Source organism: Pelophylax lessonae, assembly GCF_965119305.1.
Source record: "Pelophylax lessonae genome assembly, chromosome: 6".
NCBI lineage: Eukaryota > Metazoa > Chordata > Amphibia > Anura > Ranidae > Pelophylax > Pelophylax lessonae.
The window spans coordinates 97,174,401-97,189,744 of record NC_138773.1 but is presented as its reverse complement, the minus strand read 5'-3'; the positions used below and the strand labels follow the sequence as shown (position 1 = coordinate 97,189,744).

Genomic DNA, 15,344 nt, shown 5'->3' with positions numbered 1-15,344 from the left:
GTAGTCTAGCCACCTATTAAACTGTTCCAATAGACATAGCAGTATATACTACTCCATGTGAAACTAGCATGCCCTACATCTGCCCTTCTTTTAAAATATTTTTGAAGCTGCTCTTTAACCCCTGTCTTGCAGCAATCCATCCTGCAATACACATTAATCATACAATATGTTCTTTGTGGCATTGTTTATCCTAACATGTACATGGTGTCTTAGGAATCCCTGGCCGTTTTGCTCAAGGGCAGATACCTGTATTTCTGCCATGCTATGCCGTTCCTGTTTCCCAAACATCACAAGATGAAGATAAATTTCACTAATTACTCCCCAATGTTCTTTGTCTTAGAAGCCTATTCTCAGCCCTGCCTTTCTGAATGTATATGTACTAGTAAAGCAACCCTGTCAGACTGAAAATATTATTATCACGAAGTCCCTGCTATAGAACACTTATCCTTGGCTCTCCAGAGGCCTGTGTCTTCTTCCTTCCTTCCTTCCAAGCGTTGCAGTCTCTTCTGCATTGCACACTTGTAGCACTGTTGCATGACTCTGCCACCCACCACCTGCTGTGGTTTGATGCTTCAACTCCTGTTACTACAGAACACAATAGTTACTTAGGCGTGGACTGGAGACTGGAACCACAATACATGGCACAGGACACAGGCAAATGACACTCCCAGAAGTGTCAAATACAAAAAAAGTCTTATAGAAGCTGCAGCTCTGGAACATTGAAAAGGTATGAGACAGGGGCCACTGGAGAGCAGAATATATGAGCTGCTTTATCATAGGCTTTTATTTAGTATGACCCGTATGCTCTGATATTACTCTCCAGTACGAATTTGAAAATTAAGCATGGAAATGCATACAGGAGATACAGGCTTAAAGGGTAATTGTGAAGAGAGTAGCGCCACATCAGTACATGGCACTACTCTCTGCAGCATTTTGACTCAACCGCTGCTGGAGAGAGGACCCATGACATTACTAGACTAAAGACACCTAGAAAAACTACACTGATCAGCCATAACATTAAAATCACTGACAGGTAAGGTGAATAACTTTAATTATCTTGTTACAATGGCATGTGAAAGTTGGTGGTATGTATTAGACGGCAAGTAAACATGTTATCTATGTAGGTAATGTGTTAAAAGCAGAAAAAATGGATATTACAATTGGGGTGATGTTTGGGGCTGTGTAGCCACACATTGGTCAGGGTGCCCATGCTGACCCGTGTCCACAGCCAAAAGCACATACAATGGGCATGTAAGCATTAAAACTGGACCACAGAGCAATGAAAGAATTTGGTCTGGTCTGATTAATCATAATTTCTTTTACAGCATGTAGATGGCTGTGTGCATTACTTATCTGGGGAAGAGATGGTAGTGGGATGCTCTGTGGGAAGAAAGCAAGTGTCATGCTTTGAGCAATGTTCTGCTGGGAAATCTTGGGTCCTGCCATTCATGTGGATGTCACAAGTACACCGCTTTTTGGAATCGGTATTCCCTAATGGCAGTGGCCTCTTTCAGCAGGATAATGAGCCCTGCTATACTACAAAAATGGTTCAAGAATAGTTTGAGGAACACAACAGTGAGTTTGAGGTGTTGACTTGGCCTTTAAATTCTCCAGATCTCAGTCCATCGAGCATCTGTGGGATGTGCTGGAAAAACAAGTCCAATATGGAGGCCCCACCTTGCAAATTACAGGACTTTAAGTCAAATAAAAACCAAATATCCCCTGCACTTAGGCTAATCATTTTTTTTTTTTTTTTTTAAAGAGGAAGTAAACCCTCCTCTGACACTTGTACCTATAGGTAAGCCTATAATAAGGCTTACCTATAGGTACTGTAAATTTCTCCTAAACATGCACCGTTTTAGGAGATATTTACCTTAGATGCATCCAGTGACGTCACTGGCGCATGCGCTCTGAAGGAACGGCCGCTAGTGCCGTTTCTCCAGAGACCCGTGCCGTGACTGTCGGCACCCGCGACTGGACATGTCGCCCGTCATCCAGCTAAGCGGGCGGCACGGCGGGGGCTCGTTCTAAGGTAAGTATTTCATAATTCTCATTATGTGTTTCTCTTGCAGATTGAAAAAGAAAAAAAAAAAGGGTTTACAACCTCTTTAAGTTGCTAGCACCAATTTGTTGAAGGAAAATGCAAGTGTTCATAATCATAGATGAGCAGTGCTAAACAATTTTTTAATCAAATGAAAACATTCAAAATAGAGTGAAAAAACATTCTGAAATAAAGTGCACAAGAATAGTGACCATGACTATGACACGACAGGTGGGAAAAAGTATAGAACAGCCCATCCACAGTCCCAGTGTTTTACTCGGTGGTGATTTCAGTGCTGAAAACGTGGACATTTTAAACAATATTCTTCTGGGCAACAAAGGAATCGCCCAGATTTCCACAACTCCATCGAGGACAGGACAAGCAAAACAAACTGCTTACCAAAATGTTGTTCAAAAAGGATATAAGGAAAAAATGGGGAGGATCGGGGATAAGACAAATAGGGAAGGAAGGGAGAGTGGGACTTTAACCACTTTACCACCAGAGGATTTTGCTGTCTTACGTCCAGGCCACTTTTTGCGATTCGGCGCTGTGCGACTTTAACTGACAATTGCGCGGTCGTGCGACGCCGTACCCAAACGAAATTTACGTCCTTTTTTTCCCACAAACAGAGCTTTCTTTTGGTGGTATTTGATCACCTGTGCGCTTTTTACTTTTTGCACTATAAACAAAAAAAAAGCGTTTATTTTGAAAAAATAACAATATTTTTAACATTTTTTTTATATGAAACCCCCCCCCCCCCAAAAAAAATGTAAAAATCAAATTTTTTTTAAATTTTTGGCCAATTTGTTTTCTGCTACCTATGTTTGGTAAAAAAAAATCACGATAAGCGTATTTTGATTGGTTTGCGCAAAAGTTATTGCGTTTACTAACTACGGGAAAGATTTCTGTCGTTTTTGGTGTTTTTTTTTTTTTAACGCGTAATGGCGGCGATCTGCGATTTTTTTCTTGCGGGACTGCGACATTGCGGCGGACAAATCGGACCCTTGACTGACATTTTTGACACTTTTGGGGGTACCAGTGACATTACTGCAGTAATCAGTGCTATATATATGCACTGTTACTGTAAAAATGACACTGGCAGGGAAGGGGTTAATTTTATTGGAGAGGGAGGGGTTAATGTATGCCTGGTGCTTACTGACGTGTGGGGGGGGGGGGGGGGAGGTGACTGAGTGACAGAAGGACAGATCGGATGTTCAGCTATGCTGAACACTCCGATCTGTCAGTCCCTGTCGCTTAGGAGATCCGCCCGCTCTGTTTACACAAGCGGGCGGATCTCCTCACTCGATTCCCCGACGATCGGGGCAGAGCAGCGGCGATCGCCGCTGCTCCTCCCCTGGCCCGACTCCCGCTGTGACTGAACACAGCGGGAGCAAGCCTCCGGCGGCGCGCGAGCGCCGCCCACAAGGGGCAGAGTCCAGCGACATAGGTCTACATCGCTGGACGGGATCGTGCCACATTGCCGCAGTAGCAGCAATGTGAGCAGGGTTGAAGTGGTTAAATGAGACTCGTGCAATAGAGTCTCCATCCCTATTATGATCAACATAGAATAATGGGGAACACATAGTGTTCAAAACTAAAAACGTGGGACTTTGTATGAGGTGTGGCCAGTGTGTACATGATGATGTATGGGTAATGCATATACAACTGCTGGTAAGCATAAGGAAGCATATGATAAATCATCACGTATTTATTGACATGTTCTATAGCACATAAACATTGGTACATTGAATCTTCATAAAATCAAAGGGGATGTATACAATATGCACATGAATACCATGATACAATCATAATAAATTATACACACATTGAACAATAAGACCAACAAATGTAAGATGTGAATGTTGATTGGATGCATGCTGTATATTGGTAATCAATTGAAAAGGCCTCTTAAGCTCTACGTGTTTCGTGAAACATGGTTCACTTCCTCAGGAGCAGGCACATTTCGGTCTCTAGAAGATATGACATGTTTGGTATAGCATCCAAAAAAGGGGTTGAAAAATTGAAAAAAATATGTAAAGATGAACTTACAATAGGGTAAACACTGTCGGAGAGGCTGGAGGCCATCCGAGAGTACGTCCAAAAAGGGAACTGAGGGAGTAAGGATTCGGCACCCGACCGGGGCGCAAGGTCAACAAACTTTATACATATGCTAATATAGCCCATCTTATGCCACATTATCTCTGGTTTTGGGCCGAGTATTTTACCTTTGTATTAATTTGGTCTAGCCTAATACTAACGCTTTCCTTGAACATTTCCCAATACAGCCCTTTATGACCTCAAATGGCAATGCACCTATTGTTTGTGGACCTTGCGCCCCGGTCGGGTGCCGAATCCTTACTCCCTCAGTTCCCTTTTTGGACGTACTCTCGGATGGCCTCCAGCCTCTCCGACAGTGTTTACCCTATTGTAAGTTCATCTTTTAAAAAGATCTAAAAAAAATGTAAAAAAATGTGATCTTTCGCTTTAGGAAAAAAACATTTCTTCCAGCTGGGACTGGAAGTGACGTCATGATGTCGCTCAGGTCCTCCAAAGTCATAGAGTCGCTCATTGTGCTAATCACCTATGGGAGTAGCAAGCTGCACCGTCAGATCATTTCTCAGGGAAGCAACGTAATGGTAAGCCCAAGAAACACCGGCAGGGGGGCAACAACGACATCCCTTCCCGCCGCTTTTGAACTGCTCGGACCGGTTTCACGAGAAAGCTGGCCGTCTGCAGAAAAAAAAACGGTACCGGAATTATGGCTAAAGATACCATTATCATTTATTTTGCCAATAACTTATATTGCTTATAAGTGGTCAAGAAATATTAAATGTTCTTATGTTCAATGTATACACAAGTGTCAAAAAGTCCAAGGCCATAGATTTAGGCATTTAGGGCCCTTTCACAGTAGAGAGTTATTTTTTTAAAAAGCATAGTGCATTTTAAATGCATTGCATGCAGCGCATAAGCCATTAATAGCTGGTTGTTAAAGATGCCGTTGGGGCCGGCTCCTTAACCAGCTATTTATTGGTTGTTATGGATACGAGCAGGTGGTTGTTAAGGAGCCCGGAGTTTTTGTCTCATCCTCAACTTAAAGCCGCTGAACAAGTCAGTCCTGTACAGAAGATTTCGTATGGGCTCGATCTTCACTGTTCAGAATCCGTTGACCAAAGAATGATTCATGGCATCGATCGACTTAAGAGATGCTTACCTACATATTCCTGTAGCCCCTCAGTCCCAAACATTCCTGAGGTTGGCGGTGGATATGGGGAAGGAAGTCCTGCATCAACAATTCAAAGCCCTTCATTTCGGCCTTTCATCTGCCCCACTGATTTTTTCAAAGGTAATGGTAGAAGGCCTTGCTCCTCTCTCCCCTTCAAGGAGTCTCAGTAATCCTATATCTAGACAACCTCCTCTTCTTAGCTCCATCCAGGGAAAGATTGCAAGAAGACCTGGGAAAGGCCTGCAGTCACTTGGAAACCCTGGGTTGGATTGTGAACCTTCAAAAGTCAAACTTCACTCCAGCTCAGCGAGTACAGTTTCTGGATTACCAGATAAATTCAGTAGAGCAAAGAACCTTTGTTCCAGAAGAGAAGAAAAACTAAATTCAGAATGTAGTAGCTATGCTTCAGACAAATCAGAAGATGTCGCCCATTCAATGGGCAAGGCTCCATTTCAGGCCACTCCAGTTTCCTGCTGAAGGTATGGGATCACAGTCCAGAAACCCTAGAAGCAAAGGTAAAGATCCCCACCAGGGTCAAAAAGACCCTTTGGTGGAGGAGGAATCAATCGATTTGTCAAAAGGCTTACTTTGGGCCTTTCCGATCGAAAGAAGAGTGACAACAGATGCCAGCATGTCAGGATAAGGGGCCCACTGGGATCAGAATCTGGCACAAGGAGTTTGGTCCCTGAGCTGAGGCAATGCGGTCCTCAAACTGTAGACAGTTAAAGGCAGTCAGTCGCCTTAGCTTTGACTGCCTTCTCTCCAAACCTCCAGGGGTCCCATGTGCAGATTTTATCAGACAACACCGCTGCCACGGCTTACTTGAACAAATAAGGGGGCACGAGAAGCAAGGCCCTTCAGTTGCTGTCAACAAAAATCCTGGAGTGGGCGGAAAGTCACTTGCGTTCCTCATCAGCGGTCAATCTCAAAGGCACGTTAAACGGTGTGGCAGATTTTTTGAGCAGACTGCAAATTCAGGAAGCAGATTGAAGCTCGAATCCAAAAATATTTTCATTAATCACCAGGACTTGGGAGCAACCACAGGTGGACCTGTTTGCATCAAGAGAAAACACACAGCTCCCTCAATTCTTTTGTCTCTGCCGAGAGGACGGTTCTCTCGGGATAGATGCCTTGGCACATCCTTGGACATTTCATCTGGGTTATGCTTTTCCCCCTTTTTCAGCTAATTCCACTGGTATTAAGAAAGATACAGAAAAAAAAGCGTGTTGGTAATTCTGATTACTCCATTCTGGCCAAAGAGAGCCTGGCTCTCCACCAACCATTCTACAAATTGCAGTCAAACCATTCTGGCAGCATCCTTTCAAACATGATTTACAGTATTACTTCAAGGCCCAGTATGTCAGCCGGATGTAGCCAGGCTAAGCCTCACTGCCTGGTGTCTGAGGAGCAGCTAATAAAGTGTAAGGGATTTTCAGAACCTCTAGTAACCACTTTGTTTTCTAGTAGGAAGAAAGTAACTAGAGCTATTTACGCTAATGTTTGGAAGGTCTATAATGCCTGGTGTCATTTGACAAATCGAACCTTGGAAGATATTGTGTCAGTGTTGGAATTCCTACAGAATGGTGCAGACAGAGGTCTGGCAGTTAGTACTCTTAAGGTGCAAGTGGCCGCCTTAGAAGTTTTCCGGGAGAGACCAATTTCTTCAGAAGCCTTGGTCGCAAGATTTTTTTAAAGGGCACTTCTTGTTCCCGACCAGCGCCTGCTAAACATTTTCCTAAGTGGGATTTGTCAATGGTTCTTCATGCCTTCACAAAGCCGCCTTTTGAAACTTTAGAATCCAATTTCTTTGAGGATTCTTATCAAGATGGTATTTTTAGTTGCGATTACATCCGCAAGAAGAGTCCGTGAACTGCACGCACTACCAGATAGAATTATACTTAAGATGGATCCAGGTTTTTTGCCAAAGGTAACGTTGGTTCAAAACTGGTCTCAGAATCTTATCCTACCAACTTTTTGTTCTAACCCTTCAGGGGTAAGGAGAGAGTTTTTCACAATCTAGATGTGAAAATAATTTTATTACCTTACCTGGAGGTAACAAGGGGCTTTAGGTCTTCAGATTCTGTTCTTTTTTCAGGCAACAAAAAGGGCCACCAGGCATCTTAAGAGTCAATTGCTAGGTGGCTTAAATCGGCTATTTTGGAAACTTAGTCCCACATGGAATGATCTCCCCTGCTGAGAATTTTGAGCACACTCTACTAGCGCTCTTGCCACTACATGGGCAGAAAAAGCTGGTGCCACCCCATATCAAATTTGTAAGGCCGCTACGTAGTCAAGTTATCTTATGTTTGTCCGTCATTACAGACTGGTCCTTCTGTCAGCAGGGATCAGGCTTTTGGCACAAAGGTCCTTCAGGCTGTTGGTAAGTCTTGTTTATCCTCTCAGGTGCTGTCCTGAAAGTTGTTTAGGGAAAATCCAAGTTAGACTTACCGGTAACTGGTTTTCCAGGAATTTTTCAGGACAGCAACGACCCGCCCTTGCTTTTTTGCTGTTATTAACCATATGATGATTGTGTTCCAGCCTGGGCTGGAGTTAGTCTACTACAACTGATGAGCTGTGGGGAGAAGCCTCCTTTTAAAGTTTGGTGGAAGTGGCGTTTCCTGTTGGCAAGTGGAAGGAGCCATCTCTCAGGTGCTGTCCTGAAAGGCTCCTGGAAATCAAGTTACCTGCAAGTCTAACTTTTCCTATAGGTTCAGACTTTTGGGAGTCCCTTTTGATTTTATAAATAAATCTGAACTCCAGGTAGACATAAAAGACACAAATTATTGCAATTTTGTAATCCTTAATCCATCATTAAATGTATTTTTCTATGGAAGCAGTTGTAAATGCCTTAATTTGACTTGGCATCAGCCCCCTGTACAGCAGAGCTCAGAGATGGGGAGGGAGAAAACAGCACAATGAGCAAATCAGATGTGTTGTGTTGTAGTGCAGGAAACATACTGATTGAAGGTATGAGCAGAGTGACAGAGAGATGAACTCATCAGTCCCCTCCTTCTTTCTTCACTGTCCAGTCACAGGGTAGGGTACAAATCTTTTAGTAGGTTAAACAGCTCTGATACAGTATATGCCTTTTTTTTCTTTTTTTTTTTTTTTGTGTTTTCTATCAGTTTGCCTGAACTTCAGCCTTAAATATGACCTGGGGGTATCCAGTTTTTATGTTTCATACATGGGTTGTTCTTGTCTTGCCATGCTACACAATGATTGGGCATTACTGCTCTTTTTTTTTTTAGAATGCAAGTCTTTGAGTTAGCTGGCTCATTGAATATAATACATTCCCACTTTGGTATATGTGGTATGTTATCACTATAATAATGCAAGGAGGTTGACTGAGACTAATATATTGCTCCCTCTAGTGGGTACTGTACAAATCTCTATGTAATACTAACCTATGGAAGGGCAAACCTAAAAATGTGATAGTTACACCAAAAATCCTTAGGATAAACTGCAATATTAACTTAAAATATGTGTTTACTAGAAATATGCTGTGCTATAATAGTTCTGGTCACCAACTTATAGCTTCTGCAACAAATATCTATGAATGTTGTTAAGGGCAACAGATGAGCGCATGACCCCGGTGTCTATGTATGCACCTAGTAACTTTATTATAATTCTATCTTTTTCAGGCCCTGTCATTGGAGAGCATCTAAATCAGTTAATGCCAGTGTTGAAAACCTGCCTTCAAACAACCAAAGATCCTCAAATGCGTCTGAAAGTGTTCACCATGTTGTCAAAACTTCTTCTAAAACCCAGTGAAAGTGTCAACTCTAAAGGGTTTGTAGAGTTCCACAGCACTTCCTTTACAGTAGAAAACAATAAGCTCTCATTCATAGAGTTTTGGGCGCTCATTATAGAATATTGCAGACAGGAATGCTTGAAAGACGTATTGTTCTGTCCTAGTCCTACACAGAAATGTTAATTAACAAACTAAAGGAAAACAGAACACAAGCATGTCTCCTAAAGTAGACCTCCAGGCAGACAGTCGAATGCATAGCTGAAATGGGTATGTCAGTGTTTAATTAAAAATGCACCCCTTACAGAAGCAGATGTTTACCAAGGACACCCTAATAAGGCTGATCTAACTTAAATACTACTTTTTTTACCTATACCTATTTTAAATGCAACGTCCTTTTTTCTTATGCATATCTCGTCTTTCTTCTCCTCTTTTTCTTCCTACTGTAGTTTAGCAGTACAACGTGCTGATGGGGCAGTGCAATCTTACTGATTTTGTTCTGTCCTGCCATCAACATCCTCCATACTGTTCTTGTAGAACTTAAAGCGTAACTCCACTTTTGTTGAGAAAAAAAACGTTCCCCTCTGGGTGATCTCTGTACATTGCAGGGATTTTAACAAACTTTGGTATTCTGAGGCAATCATTGTTTGCTTCTCTGTGCTGAGTGGGTCGAATGGGAGTGGTTTCATAATTATCCGTCAGCTGTGGCAGCTGCAGGGCTCTAAGGAGGAAAGCTGCTGGGCCTGCATCCCTTTAATTGTGTTCCTATTGGCAGTATCTCACCAAAAATGACATTTCTGTTGCAGAGGATGCCAGAAATCTGACTTGTATCTTAGTGCAGACTTCTGGGAAAATTGGTGAGCCAATCACACAAGCAGGAAATTATTTCTGGGGTGTGGTCAGTACACATTCGGTGTACAGAACAGCTCCAGGTAGCCATATTGCATTGCATTTTCAGAACACGACAACCACTGCAGATTAAAAAGGAAAGGTCATTTTTAATAACATTCAATTGCAATATGATTTGTGTCGCAATTGTTGTATATTGTTTTTTATTTTTTGTCTGGTTTTTTTTTTCCCCACGAAAATGGAGTTACCCTTTAAGCAAAACTTTTTTTCAATGAATTTTAGATAGAGTAAGGGAAGGATAAAATCCTTGTCACTTTTGGGTTTGTCCCATTGGGAAGATTTCCCTTTACTTCCTCTCCTGTAGCCAAAAGAGTGTGGGGAAATCCCTTCAAACTGAGGAAATACCCGGTTGTCACCAGAACTAGTGTCCCTGTTCGAAGATTTCCCTTTTTCCTGTTCTGGTGGCAACTCAAAATTTGGGATTCTCTTTCACTTTCACTCTTTTTAATAACAGTAATCAGGACAAATAGAAAGTGTGACCTTCCGTAACAGGATAACAGTCGGCATTAAAAACCTGACAGGTGTTCTAATCCCTCTCCTCTTTTTTACCCCTTTTAGTTATACCTTAAAATGTATGTAAATCCTGACCATGAACTTTAATTTTTGCACCCTTTTGATCTGTTCTATCAAAAACATTTTAAATGGTATATTTATCTGTTTGAAATGCCTTCAAAAAAAATACCTGATGATCCGGAAAAAAAAAAAAAATGAGTGAGCTTATAACTTCTTGAGCATTCTGCATGTGCTGACTGTTATCACCTATTTCTGAGGACTTAAGACACCTTCTCCCTCCTAATGGCGAATAGGGAAGGTTGTTCTGTAGTTCTGCCCAAGAGTAACACTACCTCTTTATAGGTGCAGTATGATGAATGAGGGGTATTTTCACCCTAGGGCAGGAAGTGGGCTACTGGAAGGACCACCAGGTGTAAATAAAGGACCAAAAGCTTGAAAAAAAGAAAACAAATGCAACCATTACTTTGAAGGACTGACAAGCTGCAATATATTACATTTTTCATTTTTAGTTTCAAATATGATTTAACTCCACCTATACATTCACAAGGCTTCCAACATATGTTAAAGTGGTTCTAAAGGCAGAAGTTTTTTTTTTGTCTTAATACATTCTATGCATTAAGATTAAAAAAAACCTTCTGTGTGCAGCAGCCTAATACTTACCTGAGGTCCATCTCAATCCAGCGATGTTGTACGAGAGACTCGGCTGTCTGGGACTCCCCTCCTCATTGGTTGAGACAGAAGCGTGGCACCATTGGCTCAAAGTCAGTGAGCCAATGAGGAGAGAAAGGGGGTGGGGATGGGGCTGGGCTATGGCTCCGTGTCTCGCTGGACACAGGGAGCTGAAGCTCGGCTCGGGTGCCCCCATAGCAAGCTGCTTGCTGTGGGGGTACTCAACAGGAAGGAGGGACCAGAAACGCCAGGGACCCGAAAAAAGGAAGATCTGGGCTGCTCTGTGCAAAACCACTACGCAGAGCAGGTAAGTATAACATGTTTTTGATTTTTAAGGGAAAAAAAATCAGACTTTAGTATCACTTTAAGATTATTAGCTAAAAGACTAAAAAGGAAATAGGAAATTTTCCCTTATAGCAACCAACCAGATTCTGGTTTTCATTTATTTTAGGGCTCATTCACACCAGATCATGGTGCAGGAAAGGTGCATTTTCATTCGAGTTCACTGCATCGGAACGTGCTGCCCTTGCTAGATGCATGTGGGTGTCATTATTTGTTGGTGACCCCTAAATTCATCTAGTAAACGTGGCTCATTTGCTGTCATCAAGCCGCATGTTACTGCAGTTTGGAAAAGTCGCACCTGCCCTACGTTTTGCGTATTCTGGTGTGTTTGGCAGCCCATTGAAATGAATAGACAGTCAAAAATGAAATTCTCATAAACACGTGCATTCCAGTGTGAACCGCCCCTTAATGCAGAATAATAAATAAAGACAGGATTGGATAGTGTGTTCTTATTTTGAAATTATATCCTGCTTTTTCATTAGACTGAACTACATCTTTATTATCTGCAGAACATGTTTCCAGTGGGTGATAGTGTTTTATTGGAGGTTCTCCATTTCTCAGGCCCATACTGGTAGTATGGCTCTGCTGAAATGTGGGAGAAGCGTTAGATTGTGTGTTTTACTGGTGTGGTATAAGGTGCTGAGAGATGTTAGCCTTTAATCAGCCTGCTTCACTAAAAGCTCTAAAGTTAAAACACAAGGGGGAAAAAAAATACAACTACTGTACTAATTACAGGTATTGTTTAGGAAAGTTATCCAATGGGTCTACTGCTTTAGCTATTTGGCATTGTATTTAAAGTCAATTTAAATGTTATTTTTGTCCAATTTTACACCAGCGAAAAAAACAGGATTATGTAGACTGCTCTGTTGGAGTTTTTCAGAACACATGTTTAGTTCTACAGTTTTTCTGCTCTGTTTGAATATAGTGCTGAAGTGCCCCCTGCTGGCAAATCAACAAGATAAAGGAACAATCATCATGCAGAACATTTTTTTCTTGGTATAAAATCCAAACAAACACAAGTATTTGGATCTCTTTAGACTGCCACAAAGCTGGAAGAATTACATGGGCCGAAAAAAGAAGTCCCAGTAGTTGTGAATTCAGTTGCTGAAGTTGGACAAACTCTTTAATGGCTCAATCACACAAGAACTCCTCTTTTATTGTATCTTGTCTCGTTTTTAAAAAAATCATCATTCTTTATTGTTGAACTGTAAGGCTACGTTCACATGTTGGCATAGCGGATCGCGGGCAAAATCACCGCGATTCTGCCCGCGATCCAGAAATCATTGCAAATTGCGGGACGCCTGTGTGTTGCCGTTGATTTGCAATGGTACCCCAAACGCTGTGCGATGTTGCAGCGATTTCCGCTTGCCGAATCGCGGTAACATTGCGCAAACAAAATTGCGGGTCGCATGACACCCAAAAAAGGTACAAGAGCTTCTTTGGAGCATCATGCGACCAGCGATTTTGTTTGCGCGATGTTACCGCGATTCGGCAGGCGGAAATTGCGGCAACATCGCACAGCGTTTGGGGTGCCATTGCAAATCAACCGCAACGCACAGGCGTCCCGCGATTTGCAATGATTTCCGGATCGCGGGCAGAACCGCGGTGATTCTGCCCGTGGTCCGCTACGCTAACATGTGAACATAGCCTAAAGGGAAGAACACATGGAGGCTGATATACTAAAGTTGAAGCACTCAGAATCTAGTGCAGCTCCACACGGTATCCAGTCAGCTTCTATCAATTAAGCTTTGACAATAAAACCTGAAAGCTGATTAGTTTCTTTGCATAGCTGCACCAGATTTTGCACTCTCCAGTTTTAGTAAACTCCCCCCTTCCCCATAGTGGCATGTACCAAACTTCCAAACTATACTTTTTCACAGAAAGGAACGTAGTACATTATCCTCCTTATGTTTATTACTACCGTACATGTACTCCTAAAGACCACAAAAGTGTTCAAAAGCAGAAAATGTTTCATTTGTGGACCTCTATTTATGCTTTGTTTGTTTCACATACAGGCAGTTCCGTGTGCACTCGGAAACCCTCATAAAGGACATTTTAGTTCCCAATTTGAAATGGCAAGCTGGGAGGACTGCAGCAGCCATCCGTACCATAGCAGTGTCTTGCCTCTGGGTCCTCTTTCAGAGTGAAGTTCTTTCCCCGCAAGAGGTATAGTAATATGTTGATATCATGATTCCACCGAATACTACAATGCTGGAATGGTATTAAGTAGGTTTTTTAAGTAAGCCTTTTATAATAACTAAGGCACATAAACTAACATTACTTGTCTTAAAATCACAGTGGAGAACCCAGGATCCTAGGCCCAGGCTGCATACAGGCCCTTAATGTCTAATAGCAACTGTTACTCCACCATTAAGTGATAGAGGGTGAGGAGGGACTGGGCTTAATTTTAACTTGGATTGAAGTAAAGGGAGTATATACACAGGCCTAGCCTAAAATTCAGGTCCTCTCCCAGTGCACAGAAACACTTTACCAGTGATTATAGTTTATACACCTGTAGGTCTGACTGGGTCTTTTTACAAACATAGTGGAGATTGCCTGACCTTCAGGGTTTTAGCTGTGGGATTGGGCAAGAAACCTGTAAGGAAATAATAATGGAGGCAGTGCATCAGCACCAATGACCTCCATGGTTGTCTTTAGCCTAAATACTTTCTAAATCACTGACCTGGAACAATCATGCAGTCAGTGAAGTCTGTAAAAAAAAAAAAAAAACATTGATTTACACACTTCTTCCAGTTCTATGACTCAAAAGTACTGAACCTATTACATCAGCATGACAGTCGGAAGAATTTTTAGAAGCTAGCAGCAGTTACCTGCTTGTATTTATCTCAGTTCCTTTCCATCAAAAGCAAACATGTTAGGAGAGAAACATAAATGCTAATTCGCTAGATTATAAGCCGAGCCTGTACCTTTTATTGAGTTACTGGCTCAGACTCAGAGCAAATGTGCTGGTCTGGACATCTGACATGACTATGACTGTGTGCATATTTCTGGGTCAGTGACTCAGTGTATTGAAGCCAAAACATTAAGGACAGAACTTATATCATTCATATTTATCTCAGGACTGGTTGACTTTAAGGTCACGCTTAGCTTTTTCTTTGATCCTGTTTTTTTCTGTAAGAAAATTGAAAATTCAAGGGTTGCATGTGGTTCCCTAAATGCAGAATTCCTTTGCAAATCAGCAACTACTCGGTTTCCCCTGATGTTGGGCCCTCACTTGACCGGTATACAGAAATACTTGTTATCAAGTGCTTCTGAAGTCAGTTTTTCTTTTTGTTTTGGATAGAGTAGGGCAAGGTAAAACCCCTGTCAGTTTTTTTTTTTTTTCCTTCACCATTTGTGTCGCCATGGATAGATTTCACTTTAGTTATTGCCACATAGACACAAATTAAAGTGTAAGGAAAAAAAAGAGAAGGTAGTTATCATTGAAACAAGTGTTCCAATTTGAAATGTACACTTTAACCACTATATAGCCAGATGATCTCTCAATCATTACAAGCTCTGCTTTAAAGTTGCATTAAACCCACATTAAAAACTATCAATATATGTTGTATTTACTTGCTGTTCTTACTCACTCTGTCACTATGGGATTCATTTTCTCTATTCTGCAAAAAACCTAGTTGATACTGCTGTTCTCTATCTCTCCTTTCTGTCCATATCCCCAATACAGTTGGGGATTTTGCAGAGTAGCTGTTGGCATCTCTGCATATGCTCAGTTTTCAGTGAGTTCCCACGCTAAGCATTTCCTCCCTTACACATCTGAGCAGCCCATGTGACTATAGAGTAGGGGTGTTGAAAATAATCGTTGCATCGATGCATCACGATTCGGCCTTAAACTATTCGAATACGATGCTGAGGAACGGCCACATTGATGCATGGAT

At 41.9% G+C, this 15,344-nt stretch overlaps 1 protein-coding gene across 1 annotated transcript in view; it reads left to right on the top strand.

The window, feature by feature from the left end:
- The window catches only part of DNAAF5 (dynein axonemal assembly factor 5), a 125,612-nt gene that overhangs the window by 92,964 nt on the left and 17,304 nt on the right, over positions 1-15,344 (top strand). The window contains exons 9-10 of the mRNA XM_082260645.1: positions 8,906-9,053; positions 13,461-13,611. Coding sequence (XP_082116771.1) covers positions 8,906-9,053; positions 13,461-13,611 — 299 coding nt within the window. The remainder of the gene's footprint in view (positions 1-8,905; positions 9,054-13,460; positions 13,612-15,344) is intronic.